Genomic DNA, 26,331 nt, shown 5'->3' with positions numbered 1-26,331 from the left:
TTTTATTCTTACATTATTTGTCCTCAACTCAACATATACATGAAAATGTAGTAACTCACTTCGTAGCACCATCAATACATAGCCATTGACCCACAAAAAAGCTCCTGCAGTTGATGTTAGGGTTGATGGAAAGGAAGGATTTGAGACTCAGATTGAACATTTGAGCGACACTACCGCAAGTATCACCTTCCGCTGCACCATAAACGGAATTACAAACAAGGGTCGGAGTCCTCTTTGCAAGTCCAACTGCATGCATGCATGTAGCTTTTTATGTATTAGATAAAACGGACGGAAAATGAATATTCATCTACAAAATTAAAGAAAATACATGTCGACGATACAATTAACAAAATTACTAATTATAATGAAGATGAAAAATTCTAACCAGCTAGTCGTTTACTCTCAGCTACAGAAATGATGACAAGAAGAGAGACAACTAGAAGCACAATCAAGTTAAGCTTAGCCATATTGTTCCTCTTCGATCTTTTTAAGCAAAAGAACTCTATTTCTTTGATTCTTTAGCCTTTGGGTTTAGTACATATTTATAGAGAAAATATGCAGGGACATTGTAAACTATGATTCCTTCGTTCAATAAGAGGCCGGCTTGTTTTACTACGTTGGATTGCCCTGGGATTTAGGGGGAAAATTTGCATTGGTTTGCTCAAAATGCTTGTGTTGTTGTCTTTGCTTTTAATATTACGGAGCATAACTTAAAACATGCATTCTGTGTCTTATTTTACACTTTATTGTTAAATACATGAGATTTTGGAAGCAACTACATGAATGTATTCGATAAACGGACTTGTTATTGTGAAGCTGTTCCTGTTCAAATTCTAGAGATTATAGTTTTCGATGCAGCTGGATTTTAATCATCTTACTTGTTTTTTTTTTTTTTTTGTAAACATTAAATAGAGGATTAAGCGATATTAGTTCATCTGCAACAGCTGATTTGAGTTGACTGGCATCCACCTACAATCTCAAAAAAAAGGGGCCTCACAATCTCGATCGTTTGTTCTATCGTACAGTGGTTCATTTATTTTTCTGGTAATTACCCCTCATAAGTACTAAAAAGAAGAAGAGAATTCATAAAGAATAGCCGATTTCTAAAGAAGGCAGGGACATGGTTTGGGGATGCGAGGATGAAAATTAGGCTGTACAAAGCCGTTGATCGACAAAGATAGCGTTGCAGTTGATGTTAGTATTAATTAAAAAGAAGAAGTCAGAATCCAGATTGAACTCTTCCATGACACCAGTGCAAAGAACCAGCAGGCTGTACCCCATACTGTATTGCACTTTGGTTTGGAATCCCCAGCAGCAGCCACAAACCCAACTACACAATTCCCCATTTTACAGTGTATTATGAAATTATTGACAAAATCAGATGATAGTGTACTGTGATTAGATTATTGAAGTTCTCTTCAATCGTACGACTTACTGCCGAGTTTTCTACTCTCGGTGGAGGAGATGATGAGGGCCGGAAAAGACAGAGAACAAGAGCCACACTGGTGTTTGACATAACCACAGCCATGATTACTTTGTAGATAATTTCTCTGTCTAGCAAAAACTCTGTACGCTGTATAATGGTATTACATATAGCAAGAAATCAACACGACCTTTGAAATTCATTGGTTCTTAATTTAGGCCAAGTTCCGGCAGTTTGACAAAGAAAAGGTAGACCTGTAAGGAGATACACATCAAATCTTGCTCTCAACTCATGAGAAAGTGGATCTTCTACCTAGAGGGGATTATGCAACATATAGTCATATACTAAACAAGAGCCATTCATCTATGCTTCACTCTACATGCAATAATGTCATTTCAAAGCGACAAGCTTCTTTGCTTTCTTTGTTTTGCTTGTACAGAAATTTGGGAAAGGTAAGCTAAAATAGTTGTTCACTTTGTTGTGATATAAAAGAGGGAACCTTGTAGAGCATGTTGACAATATCCATTGATAGGTGATGAAATGAACTATGAAAGAAAGAACAACGACACAGTGTGAAGTACATTAATAAAGCTCAAGTGCTACTAGATGAATTATATGTTTTTGGTGAATATACTAGCTATATGGAGTTGCAAGATATATCCTTTACAACATCTATGTTACCTAACTAAGGTTGTTACATGATCTGTAAGATTGGACTTACATTATTCACGTTATGATTTCAACAATTGCATATGGTTACTCATGGATGAAGTGATCAAGATTGCATTAAAGATTCTATCCCTGAAACTATAAGGATTTTATATCTGTGATCCGTATCGTATTAGGAAACTTAGTTTGCTTCTATGAGAAGTGATTACATTGTACTGCCGAGTTTTTTACTCTCAGCCAGGGAAATGATGAGAAGAAGAGCAACAACTAGAAACAAGCTAGCCTTAGCCATGTTATTCTTCTTCTTTCTGGAAGTGAAGAGCAAATAAATTTTGTTTCTTCGAGTCTTTGGGCTTTGTGCTTATATGTGCCTAAACTAAGATGTATTTATAGAACTTTAAATAGGATCGCCTTGTTTAAATTTGATATTCAAGAGGATGGCTAATTCCCCATGCATTTCTTGCCATGAGATTAAGAGATAATTTTATTTGCATGAGATTGGTCATTGGCTTCGTCTGAGTGCTACTAGATGCAGGGATACATCTTAGATGCGCTGTTACTTAGCGATCCATATAAACAACTTGGAAACTGATTAACTCAGACGAAGCCGATTGCATTTCGTTTATACATTACGATATAACCGGCTTCGTCTGAGTTAATCAGTTTCCAAGTTGCTTATATGGATCGCTAAGTAACAGCGCATCTTGTAAATCTGGATGTAATTACTGAAAACATAAAAATTGAAAATCTGATGCAGAACAGATGACAGCTCAATTTGAAGAACAGTTGGATCATGCTAAAGGAGGAAAACGAAAAGTGACTAGTAGACGCGAAACGGGCTTTCGGAGTCCGATTGGGACGTACCTTACCTTTCCGGAAAGGGAATCGCGCTAGAAATCAAACTCGTTGCTTGGCCATGACCTGTGGTCTTTTTCGGGCTTTCGGGGTCGTTTAGGGCCTCAAAACTGCATTTTTCTATTTTTCGGTGTTTTGGTTTTCCTAGTTAATTTCGGGTTGTTTTCGTTTTTACCCATGGGCTTTAGGGTTTCATTGTTAGTCGCCCTAGGGTTTATTTTCTTATAAATAAGCCGCCTTAAAGCTGCAGAATGGATCTTTTTATCTTTTATCAATAAAATTGAGATTATTCTCTTTTATCTCTGGTGGACTCCAGAATCCTTTGCTTAGGTTTATTGCTGGTAAACCTAGATATCAATCCGTCTGCGTCAAAATCACACCTTCCACATTGTTTGGAGACGAATTCAAGCAGGAAAGAAGTTATCAGGTGATTCAGGTCGAAGATCGGGTTAACTTAGTACAAGGGTTTCAGCTTTATAATCTTTTAATGATGGGTTCTTCATTCAGATAGTCAATGAAATCAAGAAGTCAGGACTATGTTCAGAGTTGAAAATGTCTTTCTTGTCAAGCAAAGCATTAGCAAATATTAAGTTCAGATCCCCTAAATTGTATAGAAGTACATGCATTTTTCCAGAGTAACTCCCGCGGACAACAGAAACATCTGCATCATTCTGAAACAAAAAAGAAAAGAATCAATCCTTCTGTCTTAATTAGATGGAGACATCACCTCCAAAGGATTTCATTAAACTGAATTTTGATGGTTCCCTCTATGATAATAACCAAGGAGCAGCTGGATTTGTTACAAGAGATGATCAGGGATTTCCTATTCTTGCTTCTACAAATAAAATAGGATACTCTAATGTTTTAATCACCGAAATTCTAGCCCTAAGAGCTGGCCTCCAAGCTGCTCTTATTCATGGTTACTCAAAAATCAAAGTGGAAGGAGATTTAAATGTCTTAATTGACAGCATCAACAATGTTTCTGCAACACTGGCGCATCAACATTCTTGTTTAGGATATCAAATGCATGGCAAGTCAATTCCAAGATATTGAGTTTAAACACAGATAGAGAGAAGCAAATTTTATAGTTGATGCACTGGGGAATTTGGGATATGTCCCATTGGTATTGCAAGCTAGAATCATGCTCTTCCTTTGAATGCTTCTAATACTTTTAACTTTGATCTTCATGGTTTAAGTAGTGTTAGGAGATTTCCTTTGTAAACTTTCTTTAACTCGATCAAAAGAAAACAAAAAACCAAAAACATCTGCGCCTTCAGTTTTTTTTTTTTTTTCCCTCGGGTCCTGGCTTCAGCTTCACATTGAAATAAACAGATATGCAGTCTGCAGTATTTAAGTCACAATATAATGCCATGAATGTAAAACTACATGCGAACAATATCTTCAGTCTAAAACAATAGATTGACTGAACATCACCTAATCATCTAGCAGTAATGTTACACAGATCTCACTACATGGAACAACAGAAATCCAAGTACAAATTATTCCTCACTTGATGCAGGATCTATATCCCAGTCAAAGGGCTGTCAGCAAAATATTCTTGGTGCTTCACATTGACGCCGTACTGCTGGATCAAAAATAACAAGGGAAGCAAGTTAACAGAACTAAATCAGCTTAATAACAATAAGTGAAAACAAACTTAGCTTAAAACTACACATAACAAACGCAGATGGAATCATAATAATAAAGTAGACATAAGCGATTCAGATCAGCTCGGGTGGATCACTCCAGAACTGATCACAACTCCCAAGTCTTTACCAGCACTGAAGATTCTATAGTTCCAGACCTCTAATACAAACCAAATTCAAGTATACGACATAACTTAATCTTGGATTAGAAAATATCCAGGACTCCATCACTTGATATAGTCCAGCTATGAATCTTCAATTATTATTGAAACTGAAGGGCAGAAAAAGTTGGCTCATCAAGATAAAGTGATTGGAAAGACTATCCTTATTACCTCATGCAATGCCTTTGACAGATCTTCTATAGTCAATATTGGGCGCTTATCCTGTTTCCGCGTTAAAGTTAAAACTAGACAGAATATGAAGAGAAATAAAAAGAACAAAAAAAACAAGAAAAAAACATCTGCCTAGAATTTCTTTACCTTTTGCTGTTTGTCCCTTTTGTCTTTCACCACTGCTGCCTGTCTTTCTTTGCATTGCCTGCTTAGAGGAATAAGCATGTGAATATTGTTCCAATCAGTAACAGCTTATGTGCTGGCTAACTACAACTGTTACAAAAACGAGTGCAACTAAATATCTTTTGTTCAAAAAAAAAATTTCTCTGATATTTGAAACATCTAATAGGTAATGCCATTTGGTCCTACATTTCTAACTGAGAAGAAAGATTTTGGTTTCAATTATATGTGTGCATCGTTTCCATGTGTGCATAAGTGAACTCTTGTAATGACTCATGAGGCAAAAAGTTGAGAAATCAGTGGTTTACTGTAGAGCATCAGTTGCAACCTCAGCGACAAACTTTTGTGTGGCAACAGCTACCAGCCTAATTCTGTGAATAGAGAAAAACTCAAGTCAATAACTCATATTCAAAAGTACAGATCTAACTCAACTTTTCAAAAATTATAAAATGAAAAAAAAAGAAATGAAAACTAAATAGTAGCATTTTTCCATTTGTCAGCACAGCAGAAAGTTATACCAAAAGATTTCTAAAGTAACAATGCTTACCTAAGTCATAATGAACAACCCTTTAATCGTTAATAAGATTTTAATGGCCCAAATGGAAAGGAAAAGATCCCGGATAGAAAAGGAGAATCGCGTACCTGAAACAACCTGTCTCGACTTAATCATGTCTCGACTTTGCTAATTTTATGTGCTTAAATAATCAATAACTAGAAAGGCATAGTTTATAATAATACTTTGCTGATAACAAGAATTCCATTTTCAATATTTAATGGTATTTTCCAAAAGGGCAACATTTGAAGTCTGATTGCGTTAATTTTTCACTTCACGTCCCCAATAAATCGAGAATAAATTGCATAAAATACCAAAAGGAAAAACATATATATTATTAAACCCTCAAACTAATTATACCAGCTCCGCATTTGCAAAGTTCTGGTGAGGTCTTAATGAATCCGGGAGGAAAATCCATTGAGCATAATAGGAAATATTATACTATAGATTTGGGCTATTGGCTAAACAAGAATGGAGGATTGGAGGAACATCAATAATCGGCATATTGGTCCCCATCCCTATAGCTCGGTATTCAAAAAACTGTGACTTCATGAACACTAAGTGGTTTTTGCAGGCTTGAAGCACCTAATTGGAGGGAAGAGACATCAACTGTTGGATCGTAATGGCATATAAATACATGAAGGGGAGAAATGTCAGTATTTAGTCTATTAATCGGAGTTCTTTTCAAGGATGGTAAACTGCTCCCTATCTATACCACCAAATCTTCTCTTCTTCCTTAATGTGAGCTCTCTAATTGATCCTAATACCAAGACATGGAATTTTAGCCCCAATTCAACAATTGATTACCGACTCTGAAGCTCCAAAGATTATGGATATGCCAATCAGTGCCTGGACGTCCTTACGTAGATCATCTCATTTGGCCAAATGAGAAGGGTGGCCCTTAATCTGTTTGCACCAGTTACCATTGGCTGCAAGATTTTTCAATCATCAGATGCCTAGATTCAACCCATTTGTCTCATTATATTCACCAAGACATTAATCTGAACTCTGGAGAACCAGCAGCTTCCGCCATACCCCAAACCCCAAGAAAAGGAAGATTCGATTTAATTAGGCCTGCTGCATATGGTACCTCATATAAGACATGCTTATTCATCATTCCCTCCCCCATTTGCATGTCAATTTTAGGAGACAGTACAGCAAAAGTTACTCGTATTCCCATGGATCCTGAAGACATGGTTTTAAATACATTATAAACTATCCCCAGTTCAGCACACATCTTCTGATAGGTGGGTGATGAGTCCCTTATCACACAATATGAGCATCAGTGATCGAGATGGATCCTTAACGTTATAGACTGTTGTGTTGGGACTTGGGAGATACGTAAGGCTAGGTGCAATGGGGTTTTTAAGGAGGTTCTGCCACCACCTAATCATGTTATCTCAAGAGCTATCTGTGCTGTCTTTGAATTTACTAGTGCTACAAGTATCACAACTTCTCCACCCTGCTACTTTAATACAAATTGCTCTCCTAACCTAAAGCTCTGATCTCCTTCACCTCCTCCCAATTTGAAGTAAATGTGGACAGAGCATGTGACGAAAACAGAGTGATAGTAGGTTTAGGAGTTGTTCTCCGAAATTCTCCAGGCCACATCATTATAGCGAAGGCTAACTTAGCTCCATCAACTCCCCACTTGAAGCTCAAGCCTGCACTGCCTAGTAAGGGCTCAAACATTCCCTCGATTCCATCATCAAAATGTAATGTTAGAGAGCTGGTCAACAGCCTAAAGGGTAACAATTTTGGAAAGCTGGTCAATAGCCTATAGGGTAACCCATTTTCAATGGGTACTAGCTTCTAAATGCCTTTTCCAATGGGTTTATCCGCCCCCAACTCCCTTGGCCCTTGTCCCTGCTGATGTTGTTTTCATTTTCTAAGCTGGGTATTATTTTCCTTATAGCATATGAAATCAACTCTGACCAAAAAAAAAAAAAGCAAGACCATTATCATCTATAGCAATAAAAATAAAACGAAAGGTTAGACAAAAACCTGAGGTAAACTAAACCCCAACAGACATGGGTAAGTTAGATCATCCGAGCTCCCTAATTGAAAAGAAAAGTACCTACAATCGAAAGTCGGGACACTGAAAGCCGGTTTTGGCCAAGTAATGCTCCACAAGCTCGTCAGGTATCTGCAGAGAAAGAAAAAGAAAAATGAAAAATGTATGATTTGATTGGAATTGGAATTGGAAGATTACGAAGTTGACGAGCGGTATTTTACGGTGGGAGTGTAGTCCATTAGGGAGGCAAGGAATTGAGAGAGAGATGCGTCGTCATCATCGTGCCTGCCTTCTCTCGATTGCTGGGTTTGGGTATGCTTCATCTTTTTTTTTTTTTTTTTTTTTTTAAAAAAAACCCCACCCCATTCCCACCCTTGATGGGGCTCGAACTCTTGACCTCTTATATATGAGATCAAAGCCTTACCACCCCACCAAACACACACACCCAAGGTATGCTTCATCTCATTTACTCTTTCTTCTCTCCAACATTCCAAATTGCAACAACTGTAGTCACTCCGCTCCCGGTTTATATTATTATCTTATTGAATTCAAAAGAGAAATCCACTTGTATTAATACATTATTTTACCTTGATCTTATTTGTTACATATTGCCCCATTCTTCTTCTCCTCCTCTTTCTTCTTCAGGTAAGTTTCCTTTTGGAATCAATGGTTCATTTTTTCTTGACCCAATATGTGAATTTTCCTATGCGAGCCATGAAATTTGTTTGTACATGCTTAGGGCTGTCAATTCTCACACAACTCGAAACCCACACGAAATAAAGCGGGTTGAACCCGCACGATTAAAAAGCGGGTCGGCCGTGGGTCAACCCGCCATTACCCATTTAATAAATGGGTCGGTCAAAGGTCAACCCGCCAACACTAAGTGAACCTGTATAACTCGATTATGCTATACTTCTTTAAATTTTGGACGTTGGGATTATTTAGTCATAGGATTAGACAATTTGAAATATTTTGCTTTATAATTATTGAATTTAATTATTTATGAATTATATATAATTATTTATATTCTTCATCTTGTGGAGTTTTTAGATAATTTAATCAATTTATACATTTTTTTAGTTAAATGGGTTGCATTATTAACCTTTAAATGAATCATTTTGTCTAACACAACATGACCTATTTGTTAAACACTTAAATGGGTTAAGCGGGTTGGAAACGGGTAATCCGTTTAATAAATAGGTTGGGTTTGAGTTTAAATTTTTGACACGATTATTAAATGGGTTGACTTTGGCTTTGGGTTTGTCTCTTGTGACACGACAAATACCTTGACCCGACACGAACCCAACCCGACACAACCCATTGACAGCCCTAACATGCTAGTATTTTGTTTTGAATGCAAGTACTTGGTGGGATTTTATTATCTTGACACTTACAAGCAAACTGTGGATACTGGTTTCCAGGCACAGTGTTTCTCCTTTCGAAATAGATATGGGGTTCAAGATTTCCACCCAACTAGTCAGTTGTATTTTGGCCGCAGATAAGCAACAATACAATTTGATCGTTGGTGATTTGTTAAGGTAACATCTTTATGTATATGGTAACAATTTGATAGCAAGAGATTCATTCTCTAGCTATGATCTCATTCCCCACATAATACCTCCTTCACTTCATTTGATACAGTTTGTTGTAAAATAGAAAAATTTCTGAGAGAGAGAGAGAGTTTGGACACAGAGAATCAGATTGTGTGTATTATTCATCTCACCATGAGGAGCCTTATATAGGACTACATGGTGTACACAAAAGGGTAATGCTTAATTACAATCCAATCACTCCTACAATTACAACCTATCAATCACCAATCTATAGGGATAGGCACCTATTACTCAACATCTATTTACATGATTATCCACAAATATTTACAACACTCCCCCTTGGATATTCCATGTCAATAGTGTTGCATAGGCTGAGCGCTTCTAAGTTGCCTCGTCAAAAACCTTGCCAAGTAATAAAAACCCTGTGGAAAAAAAACAACCTTGCTCGAAGGAGAAAAAGAGCACAACGCGCTTGAGTGTGGAGTAGCAGTATCACAGCTTCAGAGATAGGTGAAGTCTTCTTATCAGCACCATAAGTAGGTAGTATGTCTACGAGAGGGATGCATTAGAGTTGCTACACCAAAACCTTTCCCGGTAAACCCAGTGGGAGAAACCCGTGGTCGAAGGGAAAAGATGAGCAAATGCATGTATATGTCGAATCAAAGCATCTTCAGGATGTAGTATAAGTGGGGTGACCATGCTAAAGATGTGCCTCGTTAAAACCTTGCCAGGTAACAAAACCCAGTGGGACAAAATAACCCTGGACGAAGGACAAAAAGAGTACACGATGGTCAAGTGGGTATGCTTCAAGATACTCCCCCTAATTTCGACTCCCCCTGAAAATTACATGTTAGGTAATTCAGATAGTTTACGTAGACCAATACCTTGAACATGGTTCTGGAATGTAGACTTTGGTAGTGACTTGGTAAAGAGGTCTGCACGATTGTCTTCAAATCAAATATGCTTAACTTCAATCTTCTGATGCTCCTGTTGTTGCTAATTGAAGGAGAACTTCGATACAATATGTTTGGTGTTGTCTCCTTTGATGAAACCCATCTTTATCTGCTCTATGTAAGCAGCATTATCCTCGTAGATAATGGTTGGTTCATCAGTGGTGGAATGCAGTCCACATGTGCTTTGAACATGCTTTGTAACGGCTTTTAGCCATGTACATTCACATACTGCTTCGTGAAGAGCTAGTATCTCAGCATGATTCGAAGAGGTAGCAACAAGTATCTATTTCGTAGACCTCCAAGAAATTGCAGTATTCCCAACGGTAAGACATAACCAATCTGGGAACATGCCTTGTGCGGGTCTGATAGATAGTCTATATCAGCATATCCAACAAGGCGAGCATCATTCTGAGGATCAAGGGGGTTTGATCCATTCCTTGATGCATAGGGATAAAATAATCCCATATCCGTTGTACCTCTAAGGTAGCGAAAAATGTCTTTTATGCCATTCTGGTGGCTGCGTGTTGGCGCAGAGCTATATCTAGCTAACAAGTTCACATCGAATGAGATGTCTTGTCTAGGGAATTAAGCCAAGTACAATAATGCACCTATTGCACTTAGATATGGGACTTCTGGCACCAATATCTCTTCGTTATCATCTGCAGGACGATACGATTCTCTCTAGACTTTAGACGACCATGGGTGTGCTTGCTTTTATCCTCATTAAAGCATCTTAACATCTTCTGGATGTAATTTGGTTGATGGACCAAAATTTCATTTGCACTGTGCTCGGGCTCTAGGTCGAGACAATAATTTGTTCTCCCAAGGCCTTTCATCTCAAGTTCCAACTTCAGGTGCTTTGCGGTTTCCTTGATCTCTTCAGGAGTATCGATCAAATTCATGTCATTGACATAGACCGCCACAATTCCAAACTAGGAACTTGTTTCCTTAATAAACATGCATGGGCATAGTTTATTATTCACATATCTCATCCCGATTAAATATTCACTTAGACGGTTATACCACCTCCGTCTGGATTGTTTCAATCCATAAAGTGAACGCCTCAAAACTAATGAAGAGCGTGTTCCGTGGTCTAGAACTATTTGCATCGGGTATATTAAGTCCTTCTGGAACTTTTATGTATATCTCTGTGTCGTGATCCCCATAGAGATAAGCTGTGACCACATTCATAAGCTGCATATTCAGTTTTTCGGAAACTACCAAACTGAAAAGGTAGTGGAACGTTATGACGTCCATTACGGGAGAATACGTCTCCTCGTAATCAACCACAGGGCATTGAGAAAATTATTGCGCCACTAGACGAGTCTTGTGTATCACAATCTCGTTTTTCTCATTACGCTTCTTTACAAATACCCATTTAAATTCTACGGGTTTAACATGGGGAGGTGTAGGAACAACAGGTCCAAACACCTTTCTCTTTGTCAAGGAATCTATTTTGACCTGTATTGCTTATTTCCTTGTTAGCCAGTCGTCTTTTCATTGATATTGATCAACAAAGCAAGGTTCGAGGTCATCGCATATTATAGTTTCGGTGGCCACCGCAAATACTAATATATCATCGATGATAATCTCAATCCGATTCCAAATCTTACTAAATTTACCGAGATTTCTCTATTCTCGGGAGTGGGTTCAAATGTTGGAGCGTCCCCCAACATAGTCTCTTCTAGGACATACCCATAATCCGGATTTATCTCGTGAGATGAATCGGTTTGAGATTGCAATGTCAAGAGGATTCGTTTGTGCCAAGTTTACCCTCTTCTGGGGATAAGAATCCTTCGAACCTAATGGTCTACCTCACTTCTGAGCAGGGACATATGACTGGTTAGCCGCCATGGTCGTACCTCGTCCATCTGGGACGACACATCCTACAGGGACGTCTATCCTTGCAGGCACATTTGCAGCAGGTATATATGATCTCGTCACTTTAGCTAGATCAGAGAAAACGTCTGGCATATTTTGGGCTACACTCTGTAGATCTAGAATTCTCCGCACTTCATTATCACATTGTGCGGTTCGGGGATCAAGATGAGACATAGTGGGGACATTCCACGTCAATTCACGTCGTTCATCAGGAACGGTAACGTTCTTATCTCCCCCTAACGGCGGGAAGACTGTCTCATCAAAGTGACAATCCGCAAATCTAGCGGTAACACTACTAGGATAAAGTTCATAGACATCAGTTCACAACTGATGTTAAAAAAAAAAAAAATCCGATGTCTTAGTGGGTGATTGATAGGAGCATTTTAATGTGGTATTTTAATAGTTAATTCCTCACATTTTGCTTAGTTAATTCCTTAACGAATCGATTTTTAACTGAATTTCTATTTTCTTAGGTACATTGGAGTAAATGATGGTGAAATGAGCATTATGTCCACACTTACCTACAAATGGTGGAGATAAAATTGAAGTAAATGAGTAGGAAATCCATCATCATCATCACCCAAAAATATTCCATGTTTTAGGGTGTAATCATCATGTTTTCTCCATCATTTCTCACACTAATCCACCATCATCATCACCCAAAAACATTCCATGTTTTAGGGTGTAATCATCATGTTTTCTCCATCATTACTCACACTAACATACTCCACTTTCATTATTTTTCTTCCACTCATCATTTCACTCTTCTTTTTCTTCCCTATATAAACACCTTCTCCTCTCATTCCAAAACACATTCCTTCATCCATTTCATCTCCTTGTCTCACCATTTCCTCTCCATTTTCCTTAGACATTCCTTCATCCATTTCATCTTCTTGTCTCACCATTTCCTCTCCATTTTCCTTAGTCACACATTCCTTCATCCATTCCATCTTCTTTGTCTCTCCATTTCCTCTCCATATTTCTTTTTCATTCTCTAGTTTTCTTGTTCTTCATTTTCAAGCCAAGAGAAAGAGAAGCCATGCAATACATCAATTTCCTAACCGCCATCCACCCTTGTGTCGTCCCTAGAAGATTGCTTGCTTTCAAGGATCTTCAAGTTCTTCATTTCAAGGCTTTATCATTCATCTTTCATGGTGTATTATATCCTTTCTCTTGTTTTCTTTGTTTGATTTTGTAAGACTATGAATTCTAGTTAACAAATAATGTTAAGGGCAAAGTTTAAAGCCCGTTTATATGTTTTGAGATAAAGTTGTGATTTCTATATGTTGATTTTTATGTTGCTTATGTGGGTTTGTTTAATTAAATTTGCATGATAGAAAACTTTTGTATTTTAATCTTATGTGGTTGCAAACACTTAGGGTTTTGATATAATTGGTGCTAGGTTTAAGAACATGAAATCGACTTTTCGTTTTGTGTAAACTTGAATCAAAGTAGTAAAGGTTTTGTGCAAAGACCGAATTTAATTAAAGAGGATTGCAATTAGGTGGACTTTTCCATACTAAGTTGTACACTTGAGTTGATAGCCTTTCACTATGTGTAATGCGTTAAACATGACATGATTGACTAGCTTTCTAGGGTTTGATTGCATGTTTGATAGGATTAATCTAGGTGCTTTCGCTTAGGTTAATTAGCATTGAAAAGTAAAAAATGGGAATTCATTTGCTTTCGAATGTTTCACATGATCAACTCCTCTCTCATGACATTTAAAATCAACTATAGGAATTGTAATTGGATTTCTTGCATATGGATGTGGTTTTGATCTTTGTTCCTTGCGTTCCACCCTTGTATATATGTTTTTACGTTTTCTTTATTTTATTTATTTTAATTTTAATTTTAAGAATCCTAATCCTCCCCTTATTTGTGTTTACTTGTATATATTTATTCTTTATTTTATTTTTGTAAATAATACTTTATTATTTTAATTCTTTATTTGTTTATACAATTGTATATATTTATATTCTTTATTTTATTTTTGTAAATAATACTTTTCTTTATTTGTATCACAATTACAAGTGTACCCTCAATCCCCGGAATAGAACGATCCCTATTTGCCTATACTACTAACGATATTTCAGGGTTAAATTATGCGCTTCCCAAGAGCGCATCAATTTTTGGCGCCGTTGCCGGGGATTGAAAAATCACTTGCTAAATTGTGTCATTTATTGTATATATTTGTTGTATAAAAATTGTTTGAAACTTAGTTTAAATTAACTAGGATGTTATTTATATTATTGAACATGAATTTTAATTGTAGGTTGTAAATTGAGAGGAATAGGTGAAGTCTCTTTTGTTAATATTGGCCTAAACCCCTTATTGGTACCTAGCTCAGGTCCCTTAAGGTTGAGGGCGGCCTTTATTAACACTTGTTGAACTGTCTTCACACTTATGAACTTTTTCATCTTAGTAAGAAAGCGTATGTGAAATGGTGTCTAGGAAGGGGACAACGTTCATGACGGGTTTTTGAATCCAGAAGTGCTTGCAAATGGGCCTAAACCACAATGTGGGAGTAGCTCATGCCAAAATGGATTTTTCCTCTCGTGTTCGTCCTCCCCCACCTGGCCATTTCTGTAAGGTTGCCCAAACGATTTGAAAGGGAGTTTGTGTCTAGGCGACTATACTTGGGCCGCACGTCCACTTGATTTACCGCTTGGAATTTGATTCGATATCAATAATGTTTATAATAAAAGAAATACTTGTGAATACTCTATACGTGTAAATTATTTTGTTGTTTCACACTTTAAACTTGTAAAAATACTTTTCACGTTTTATACTCACTTGAGTACTTAACTTGTGTCTTTTGTACAATATACTTGTTAATTATACTTGTAGTTTGTAATTAATAGTTATACTTATTTTTATTTTGTATTTCTTTGTTAATTATAGTTACTAACTTTATTTAATGTAGGTACCGTCTGGCTGCAAGACGTAAAATACAAGCGCTACTTGGGAGGCAACCCAATTCAGAATATAATCAGATTTGCTTTCTCTTTCCCTATTTCTTTTTATTTTTCATTTTTTTCTCTATTGTTTTTATTTTAGGATTTGTTTTCGTAAATGTCTTCTATCTATGCTTACTTATTTCATTGCATGCTTTTAAATGATTACATTGAAGATAATGCAATAATTAAGTGTGGGGGAAGAGATTTATATTTTTGTCTTTCATTTTGAGTCCTATATATATATATATATATATATATTTGTCTTTTATTTTGAGTCCTATAAATATTTTTGTCTTTCATTTTGAGTCCTATATTTTATATATATATATATATTTTTTTTTTTTGTCTTTTATTTTTGAGTCCTATATTTAAAAAAAAAATTAAAAAAAAATAAAAAAAAAATAAAAAAAATAATAAAAAAAAACTGCATTTATTCAGTCTTATTAAATTCAGCTATTTACAAAAAAAAAAAAAAAAAAATTTACACTATACTAAGCTATGTCTGCATCTCCGTAGGAGTTGAGGCTGAGCTCAAGGGAAATGCGAGAGTCACCGCCATAGCCGCTACCTCCCTCGGAAGTAGTCTTCATGTTGCCAAAGATGTCCTCACCATGCATGGGGAATAGTGGAAGGGTTTCAATCTCCTGGTGATCTCCTCCTCGTTGTTCCATGAAAGATTGTCCTCCTGTTGTGCCAAAGGAGGCAGTACTGGTATTAGTGTTGAAGGGTGAGGAGGAATATGGGTCAACACCATAGCCGACACGTGACCCAAAGTTTAGATCAATGGATCTACCATCATCAGTAGAACTAGTGGATCCAAAATTGAGATCGAGAGATCCACCAACCGGAACGTTCCGAAATTCCTTCAACTTCTGCCTCTCACGAGCCTTGAGGTTCTGGAACCAAAAGAAGACGTTTTTGTCCTCGATCTGCCCATACTGTTTCAGATGGAGGCAGATATCTTGAATCTGCTCTGGAGTTGGGTACTTAAAACCCTTATCATAGTAAAGGCCCTTGAGGATTCTTAGTTGAGGCGATGTGGGAGCCCACCGGTTATTAGTCCCGGCTGCTTGGTTGTTTCCTCCATCCTCGATTTGTTGCTGGGTCTGTTGCTCCATTAGTTGCAGAGTTTGTGGTTCCATGTTGATGAAGAAAGGATTTGAGTTTCGAAAGAAAGGCTGAAGGGTTGAGAGAGAAAGACTGGAACTCGGAAGAATTTTCTTTTGGAGTGAACAGTCGCTCAGAATGCACATATTTATAGAACGAGTGAGCATATCTCCACCGTTGGATGGACGATCTCTGAGATTAAATCTACGCGTTGGATTAAAGTCACCCGAAATCACGGAAAAGCTGTTGGCGCGTGGAGGACACGTGGGGGAACCAAACGAATCTCGAGGAGCTGTGACAAACAAGCTACAGCAGAAAGCAGGTTTAATTGCCGTGAATCAAGGAAAAGAAAGGACGCGTGGGGGAATCAAACGAATCTCGAGGATTCGTGACAGACAAGCTATAGCCGAAAGCATGCCATAAATCCATGAACAGAAAGGAATATTTACACGTGGGGGAGTTTCTTGGGCCGTGAACTATCATAACTCTTCTCCTTCCCGGAGAAGCTTTGTTAAAACCGTGTGCCTGTTGAGATTTCTACCCTATTTTGTGCTTTACATATACATCCTTTTTTGTCTCCTCCAAATTTTACTAAGGTTTGTCTAAGCGTGCAGTTTCAAATTCCTTCTACTTCCTCATGGCTCGAACCAAGGTTACCCCTCGCAGGGGCGTCAATCAACGCCGTGTTCTCTCTTTGGAAGAAGAAGGTCGTCAAGCGGCCACTAGAGCTGGGCTTACTCGTCCATGGGACCATCGTCCTATTCGTGAGCGTACCCGCAGTCCCCCTCCTCTGCCTCGTCGCTCTCCCAGACTGCATCCCGGAGAGTCTTCTTCCTCACCAGCTGCTCGTGCTCCTCGGCCTATGGCCACCCTGGAAAGCTTGTCTGATTTGATTGATGATTTGCGTTCCTCTCTCCGCGATGGTATTATGGTGACAGATTGGAGAGTCAATTGCATGATCGATTACATCTCTGAGATGAACTGCTCTTTGATCCGCTGTCACACTGCAATAAACAAGCTTGCTCAGGAAGTCAATAACTTGCAGAGTTATCCTCCTGGGTTTCCTCGCAAGGACGCTACTGCATCACAACATGAGGACCCACCTCCGAAGGCTGAAACCAGCAAGAGGGCTGTCACTCGCCCGCATACCGCTCCTCCAAAGGAGTAAATGGAGGTACAAGTCTAGGCTGAAAGACTTTAAACATTAAGCGCTGCATGGGAGGCAACCCAGTTCAACTGTATCTGTGGAGGAGCCATCAAACGCAGATTTGCTTTCTTGAACTCTTCCTTCTATTTTATTTTCATGAATTTTAAGTTGTTTTAGGTTTCGTTGTGTTCATTTTCTCTTCTATGCTTGATTTATGCTTTGCATGATTTATATTTGTTTATACATTGAGGACAATGCATGAATTAAGTATGGGGGACAGATTATTGCTTTGTTGTGTTTTTAGTAGTTAGTATATAAAGAAAAAAAAAAAAATGTGTTTAACAAAAGAAAATGTTGTGATACACTAAGGTATATTGGATTAAACATAGTCTTGAAAAAGGGTAGCTGTTTCAGTCCCATTGCACATCGAGACTCCCTGTTCCCGTACCTAAGTGTTGAAATTAAATTAAATTGTAAAAAAAAAAAAATGTTGGTTTTAGAGTGTTTTTGTTTGTTTGAGTCTTAGGATGCTCCTAACGTCTAGGATGAATATGTCTCTGAATTCATGGCTGAAGGTTTTCACAATCAAAATAGAACTTAATTGAATTCTGTGGTTAATCGACATTGTGATGCTTGTATGAAGATTTGAGATAGGATTGTAACTTGGTTCATTAAGCATGCTAGGATTAAGTCTAATTCATTTGACCCGAAGTGAGCTATTGAGCTAAAATACTTTCTTTTCAAGTGCTTAATTGATAATTCCAGAATTTCGTGGCTGTATTTGCAAAACCTCATCATTCTTTGAAAATCCAATGATCATGTGCCATAGATTTTAATGGACTAGAGAATACTAGAACTCGACTGTTATGACTGTCAAAACTTGTATGCCATAATATGCACTGATCCTGGATAGGATAGAAGGCATTAGGGTAACCACCAAAGCCAAACAAGCATGTGTCCCCAATTGTGCCCGTCGTGGGACTCCTTAGAATGAACCCCTTTGAGCCTACATTGAAAACCTTTATTTCATCACCCTCACTACCCTACCATGAGCTTAGTACAGGATATCTCTACCCTTGTCTTAAGGACTTAGTAGAGCATGACATAGTATGTAGGGGTGACGATGAAAGACAAGTATGGGGTGGGAAAAATCCAAGAAAAAAAAATTTTGCCTTGAAAAAAAAAAGAAAGAAAGAAAGAAAGAAAAGCGGCAAAAGAGAAGAAAAATTGAAAAGAAAACTCTTGGGAAAATGTTGAAGTGTGGTTTTGGACTTGCAAATTTGTAGAAGGCTCAAAGTTGAAAATTATGCCTTTGTCCATTCCCATGTTGGTTAGAGTGAAGGTTTGGCCCAAAACAATGATATTTGGTCTACAAAAATGATGACATAAGGTGATCCTTATATGCTCTGCTAGGTCCTTAGGATTTTTTTTTGTATCCTTAATCTTCATTTCGAAAACCCTAGCTTAGCCCCATTACAACCTGTTTTAAGTGCTAACTTGATCCTTGAGATGGGCAGTCTTTGGTTAGTGGAGTCAGTCACGCAGTCGAGCTTATGGTTTAGGTCCATTTGTGCACTTAGTCATTTCATGAGGTCTTTAAAAATTCTTCACAAAATGCTTTTATTGATGAAATATGCAAGCTGTTTGTTGCCTTACAATTTGTTCTCTTGCATATACTTGAGTGTGAAGCTTTTAAGCATAGCCATTTCTGAGAGAAAAATCGAGAGTATGCCCTGTGAGTTTGGATTGGACTTGTTCGAAACATGCTATCATTCACTGTATAACTTAAGTTCTCCATATCTTACTTAGTCATATGAGTGTCACACGTTTATTAACTTTGGAATTATCTATGTGATTTTGATTAAGTGTTTAACGTGGAAGCCATGAGTTTAGAGTCTCTGAGACAACAGTTAGGGGCAGTAGAGTCATTTACTTACTTTTTGTTGAGTCTTTTGTTTTGTTTTGTGTTTTGATTTTGCTAAGGGACTAGCAAAAGCTAAGTGTGGGGGAATTTGATAGGAGCATTTTAATGTGGTATTTTAATAGTTAATTCCTCACATTTTGCTTAGTTAATTCCTTAACGAATCGATTTTTAACTGAATTTCTATTTTCTTAGGTACATTGGAGTAAATGATGGTGAAATGAGCATTATGTCCACACTTACCTACAAATGGTGGAGATAAAATTGAAGTAAATGAGTAGGAAATCCATCATCATCATCACCCAAAATATTCCATGTTTTAGGGTGTAATCATCATGTTTTCTCCATCATTTCTCACACTAATCCACCATCATCATCACCCAAAAACATTCCATGTTTTAGGGTGTAATCATCATGTTTTCTCCATCATTACTCACACTAACATACTCCACTTTCATTATTTTTCTTCCACTCATCATTTCACTCTTCTTTTTCTTCCCTATATAAACACCTTCTCCTCTCATTCCAAAACACATTCCTTCATCCATTTCATCTCCTTGTCTCACCATTTCCTCTCCATTTTCCTTAGACATTCCTTCATCCATTTCATCTTCTTGTCTCACCATTTCCTCTCCATTTTCCTTAGTCACACATTCCTTCATCCATTCCATCTTCTTTGTCTCTCCATTTCCTCTCCATATTTCTTTTTCATTCTCTAGTTTTCTTGTTCTTCATTTTCAAGCCAAGAGAAAGAGAAGCCATGCAATACATCAATTTCCTAACCGCCATCCACCCTTGTGTCGTCCCTAGAAGATTGCTTGCTTTCAAGGATCTTCAAGTTCTTCATTTCAAGGCTTTATCATTCATCTTTCATGGTGTATTATATCCTTTCTCTTGTTTTCTTTGTTTGATTTTGTAAGACTATGAATTCTAGTTAACAAATAATGTTAAGGGCAAAGTTTAAAGCCCGTTTATATGTTTTGAGATAAAGTTGTGATTTCTATATGTTGATTTTTATGTTGCTTATGTGGGTTTGTTTAATTAAATTTGCATGATAGAAAACTTTTGTATTTTAATCTTATGTGGTTGCAAACACTTAGGGTTTTGATATAATTGGTGCTAGGTTTAAGAACATGAAATCGACTTTTCGTTTTGTGTAAACTTGAATCAAAGTAGTAAAGGTTTTGTGCAAAGACCGAATTTAATTAAAGAGGATTGCAATTAGGTGGACTTTTCCATACTAAGTTGTACACTTGAGTTGATAGCCTTTCACTATGTGTAATGCGTTAAACATGACATGATTGACTAGCTTTCTAGGGTTTGATTGCATGTTTGATAGGATTAATCTAGGTGCTTTCGCTTAGGTTAATTAGCATTGAAAAGTAAAAAATGGGAATTCATTTGCTTTCGAATGTTTCACATGATCAACTCCTCTCTCATGACATTTAAAATCAACTATAGGAATTGTAATTGGATTTCTTGCATATGGATGTGGTTTTGATCTTTGTTCCTTGCGTTCCACCCTTGTATATATGTTTTTACGTTTTCTTTATTTTATTTATTTTAATTTTAATTTTAAGAATCCTAATCCTCCCCTTATTTGTGTTTACTTGTATATATTTATTCTTTATTTTATTTTTGTAAATAATACTTTATTATTTTAATTCTTTATTTGTTTATACAATTGTATATATTTATATTCTTTATTTTATTTTTGTAAATAATACTTTTCTTTATTTGTATCACAATTACAAGTGTACCCTCAATCCCCGGAATAGAACGATCCCTATTTGCCTATACTACTAACGATATTTCAGGGTTAAATTATGCGCTTGCTTTGAGCGCATCAGTGATGTTAAAGATCGCCAAAACTAAGACATCGGTTGTGAACCGATGTCTAGTATGCCACAAGACATCGGTTTAAGGTTCAGAACCGATGTAAAAACGTTTATGTGATCACCATTTTGGTGTGTTTATCTATTGTCGAACCTTCATATTTTGGCATTAGATGCTTAATGAAATATAAGTCTAACAACACAATTATCCATTTTAACATCGTTTCTGATTTAGAAACGATGTCTAATAATATTTTACACATCGGTTCTAATAAATTTTTACATCTGGTTCATAAGCTAGACATCGGTTTTCTACTTAGATCGATGTCCATAGTTACTCTAGACATCGATTTTTGTTTATATCTCGATGTCCATATTAAATTAGACATCGGTTTTGTATTTATATCGATGTCCATAGTTACTCTAGACATCGGTTTTTGTTTATACATCGATGTCCATATTAATTCTAGACATCGGTTTTTGTTTATATATCGATGTCCATATTAATTGTAGACATCGGTTTTGTGTTTTTATCGATGTCCATAATTGTTTTAGACATCAGTTTTCATTTATATCTTGATGTCCATATTTATACCCTTTCGTGCTGTATTTGGTACTAGAAAGTTGATCCACAAATAACATGAAATTCAAATATTGGGGAATTGCATTAATTTCTATACAAAATTAGAGCTTGAGGTAGCTTCAAAAATTAAACCCCCATATATAGTTTGCAGCAAAACCACATCTCTCATACAAAAAATACATAATAAATAATGAAAGATCCCTACAATCAGCAACTTGAAGAACTACCTGCTTACGACTTCTCTTCCCTTTGCCTAAAGCGTTTAATTCTTCAACTTTATGCACTTCATATCTGTCCTTTAACAAATCTTCCCAGAAATTTGATTTATCATTGTCAGTAGGACTACTGTCAACTGCAGCCTTTTTTGGTTCCTCCTCTTCTACGCCCTCTGCTTCGTCAATGTATTCAAAATTTGCAACCTATAGCACATTATGCAGGTTTATTTAGTTTTGGGGGAAAGAAGTTTAACAAAAGAAAAATCAATAAACAGAGGGAATGAGATTAAACAATAAGAAATCTTATGGAACATGACTGTCAATGAGTCAAGTATGTTTTTATTGCCTTTATAAAACCAAGGAACTATCAAATGTTACAACCCTTGATGACTAAACAAGACTGACGGAGAATTCCAGACCAAGTTTGCAATTTCTACAGACAGAAATTTTAGACTCCAACAATACACAGATGAATATTCTCTTTCCTCTACATAAAGGTAAGCTATTTCATCAGAAATCATTTCAGAAAAATGATATCTCTGGGACGAACCAACAAGGAACGAGTGTGCCACCGTCCCTTTATTATATTTTTGAAGGTAGCTTTGTTATATTGACCTTCATATATATACTCAAATTTGTAAATCCCTATACGTGACTCTGCTAGTATGCAATAGTTCAAGCTCATCTAGAACACTAGTTAAAAAGTAAAAGAAATGGCCTGACAAACTACCATACTAAATTTATTAAACTGATGCTTATGAGTTACCACAACATCCACTACTTTCTCTAAGTGCTAAGCATTATGTTTTTTCATTAACAGTTAACAAACAACAAAACTGAGCAAAACAGACACAGCAGAAGAAAACCCATTTACCAGTTCACCTCAAATGCATAGCAAATACAAAAAATGCCCAGTGGCTAATTCTCAAACCATCATTCCCACACAGTCCAATCAATCCCACACAAAATGAATATCAAATTCTATTGTGGTAAATAAAATGCAAATTTGCAATACAACAATACAGTACATAAAGAAGAATGGAATGATATTGTATTTGCAATGCACTGAACAAAATCAGAACATTTAGAAAGAAAGCAGTGATGAAACACAACCAGCTGACTTCAATAGAGAGAAAATCAGAAAACTACCTTTAAAAAACATATGGGTTTACTGCTCTAGGTACAGACTTCTCCTTGTTGAAGCCATGACGGAAGAATGAAAGTCAAGTGTCTCAGAGTTTTGGCTGCACAGAATCTTAAAAAAAAAAGATTAGGTTCTTTTATAACAACCCTATATAACAGAGACCTCATAGAAAATTAGAAATAGAGGTAAAAGAAAACAAAGGGATGACTAACCATATATCAGCCTTCGATCAATTGCTTTGCACATGCATATGACCATCTCTGCTTCTCAATAGACCTAAAGATGCAAGGGGAATCATCTTCTTTAAGCAGATAATATGCAGGATCCTAAGAAAAATGGCAAGGAAGAAGTTAAATTTTTCAGTTAAAGAAATAATTACTTGTATGTGCTTACCTGTTGCCAAAACTGGCATTTATCCTATTTACTTTATGAAATAAAAAGGAAGACAAGTAATGAAAAACTGAAGTCAAATGGAACTAATGCGTTCATATATAACCTATTCTTCCCTCCTTTTGACGTTTTATATTTTCCAATGATGTGTCTCTATGTCATCCATCTATAATGCACATTCTCAGACCTGCATTAGAGTGAACTGCATCGGAACTCGAAAACAATATAATTCAATTGTAACATTTGTTTCCAGCAACTAGGAAAGCTAACAAAAATTAAAATCAAATACAGACGAGAGAACCATACATTTATAATGAAGTGAAGGTATAAACCATATAATTCAGTATTATGACATGTCATTTAAGTAGATTCCAAAGAGTATAAGATAAATATTCCTCCCCTACAAAACTTAGGACACACAAATGAAACTACACAAACCAACCAAAACTACATTCAAAAATGAAGTTTTTACAAAAATTAAGTTGGGTACAGAATTAAAGTCTCACACAAGAAACACAGAGAGCCCAAGAAACTTGCAAATAATTATCATAAACCATACAGCGAAGATCAAAAGTATACCGATAGGTGCGCAATCAAGATCTTTAAGAAATTCTTGATCAGAGTCAGTGTCGTCTGGATATGCACTTTCATAGTCTATACCTGTGAAAGAAGGTTTCTTGTCTCCTACTGAATTGGTACCTATGCAGAACATAATGAATAGAAAGTATGAACCAACTGGACTAGGATATACATAAACAAACTACCACTAAGAATAAACATATACATAGAATCGCCGCAGATATAATGAGATATATGATCCTATCAACAAATAATAACTTTATGTATTTTACGTAGGCTACTACAGTCGCTGCAGATACAATGAGATCTATGATCCTATAAACAGATAATTACTTTATGTATTTTATGTAGGCTACGCATCATGCACATCAACCTAAATGGCCAAATCCTCTACTTCATCTTCCAACGAATCCTCTACTATACGAATGCCCAAAAAGAGTTTCCTAACTTTTCCACCAAACTGTTTTTTACCTCATCCGACAAAGACACATCTGCATTATGAGAAAATACATAAACCAACCATGTTTCTGAACATAAACAAACTAGGAATAGGAAAGCTAAGAGACTAGATAACGAAATCAACTCGGGAAATCTAACAAAACTATATTCAAATACAGGAAAGAAAAGACATTGATGAGAACAAGAATAATCAATAAAATTCAGTGACATACAGGAGAGGATATGTACATCTTTGATGAACAACAAATAGAGACGCTGAAGAGGCAATGAGATCCCACATGATACTTGTCTTCAAATCAAATTGATCCCAGAAGAGTAATAAAGGGAAAAAAATGGCTCAATGTTTCCTCCTAGACAGTAGCCACCAATTATTAGGACACAGGTGTAATGATCAAACCATTGCAGGACACGGCGTAATATTTTCCAATGATTAGTAAGTAAACTGGACCTGCATTAGAGTGAACTGCATCGGAACTCGAAAACAATATAATTCAATTGTAACATTTGTTTCCAGCAACTAGAATATGATATCTCAAGTGAAAGTTGCTCGCAACAAATAAATGATCACCTAATAGCCCTCAAATGTTCTTTTTCTCATTATACATTTGATTAAATTACGCATACCTCGTCGAGAATGAACTCAGAAACTGAAAAGCATTTAAACCAAAATGTAGACAGTAGCACTATCTTTCTTCAATTGTTCCTCGTGTTATTAGCCTATAAATCATCACCTGCAACCCCAAAATCCCTTTTATAAGACTGAAACCAAAACAAAAAAAAAAAAGAATATTGATACCATTGAAGTAATAAATTCAACCTTGTTAGTTTGCCCAAGTCGATGAGCTCTTGCCATAGCTTGTAGATCTGCATGAGGATTCCAATCACTGCAGACCAAAACTATTCCTTAAACTCTGTCCTGTAATACTTCCTTCATATCTTTTATTTAAAATGATTTCAGAGTTCCATGATAAATTTTTTTGAAGGATTTCAAAACGGTAAAAAAAAATTGTTAGTGAAGTTTAAGTATTTACCTATCATATATGATCACTGTGTCAGCAGTTGCAAGGTAAAGACCCCTAAAACGCAGAGCACAACCTTCAGCTGCCATAACGTAGACAAGCATAGCATTCATGCCAATCCATTGCAGAGGGAGAAACAGGTACTTTATATCCCAGATATCAACATGGAATGAGAGGATATCAACTTTTATAAAGAGGAGTAAACAAAAAACTTAAAGATCCAAAATATTTCCATGACAATATCATACCATGATGTAGAAGGCTGAAAACACCAAAGCTGTTGCTCCAGATGTTATGCGTGTTGGGTATAGGTAATTCTTTGGGTGTTTGGTGATGAGAATGATCAACAGAATCACCACAAGTGCAACACCAATGATCAATAACTTACAATTTGAATTTATTAAATGCCATGCCACTTCAACACATTTCCCAAACCTTACCATATTTGAATCCAACACCTTGACACCGTCCTGCAAAGTCAAGAGTCTCCCTTACAGTCATCTCCACCGCAAACCAGTCCTGTTGACTGACATAAGCCGACGTCCTCTGCGGCACAAACTCTTTTAAGCCATGGCCATTGTATGTTGTGCTACCTGACATCTTCAAAGTGATCAAACATAAACAAATGAGTACTAATTGAAGCTGAAGTCTCAAAATCAGCAACTATCATAAACTTCATGAGTATGCAAGATAAACCACTACCTGAAGACCAGTTCCAAGGCGTACGGCGAGAGCCAATAGTAGCGTCGTCTTGCCGGAGCTCGGTGGACCCAATAACAACGTCAATCTGAAACACAAACCCAGAATTAAAGAGAGCACAAGCATGAATCAAATTTACGAAATCACAAACCCAGAAAACTATAGATTCAAGCAAATTACCGTCGATGAGAGCGATGGCCGTCGCCGCCTCGAC

At 36.7% G+C, this 26,331-nt stretch overlaps 2 protein-coding genes across 2 annotated transcripts in view; both read right to left on the bottom strand.

Annotated features, from left to right (window-relative positions):
• Window positions 1–8,168, bottom strand: part of LOC112189552 (transcription initiation factor TFIID subunit 10) — a 56,856-nt gene extending 48,688 nt beyond the window's left edge. The window contains exons 1-4 of the mRNA XM_040514463.1: window positions 8,134–8,168; window positions 7,894–7,995; window positions 7,740–7,804; window positions 5,414–5,476 (exon numbers count right to left, since the gene is read on the bottom strand). Coding sequence (XP_040370397.1) covers window positions 5,414–5,476; window positions 7,740–7,804; window positions 7,894–7,995 — 230 coding nt within the window. The 5' untranslated portion in view covers window positions 8,134–8,168. The remainder of the gene's footprint in view (window positions 1–5,413; window positions 5,477–7,739; window positions 7,805–7,893; window positions 7,996–8,133) is intronic.
• A 978-nt stretch (window positions 8,169–9,146) lies between these two features.
• The window catches only part of LOC112188083 (oligopeptide transporter 4), a 41,689-nt gene continuing 24,504 nt past the window's right edge, over window positions 9,147–26,331 (bottom strand). Inside the window, exon 7 of the mRNA XM_024327106.2 lies at window positions 9,147–9,313. The gene's annotated coding sequence lies outside the window, so the exon portion shown is untranslated. The remainder of the gene's footprint in view (window positions 9,314–26,331) is intronic.

Source organism: Rosa chinensis, chromosome 2 (assembly GCF_002994745.2).
Source record: "Rosa chinensis cultivar Old Blush chromosome 2, RchiOBHm-V2, whole genome shotgun sequence".
Classification (NCBI taxonomy): domain Eukaryota; kingdom Viridiplantae; phylum Streptophyta; class Magnoliopsida; order Rosales; family Rosaceae; genus Rosa; species Rosa chinensis.
The sequence above is the reverse complement of the archived record's forward strand: the minus strand, read 5'-3'. Positions and strand labels throughout refer to the sequence as shown.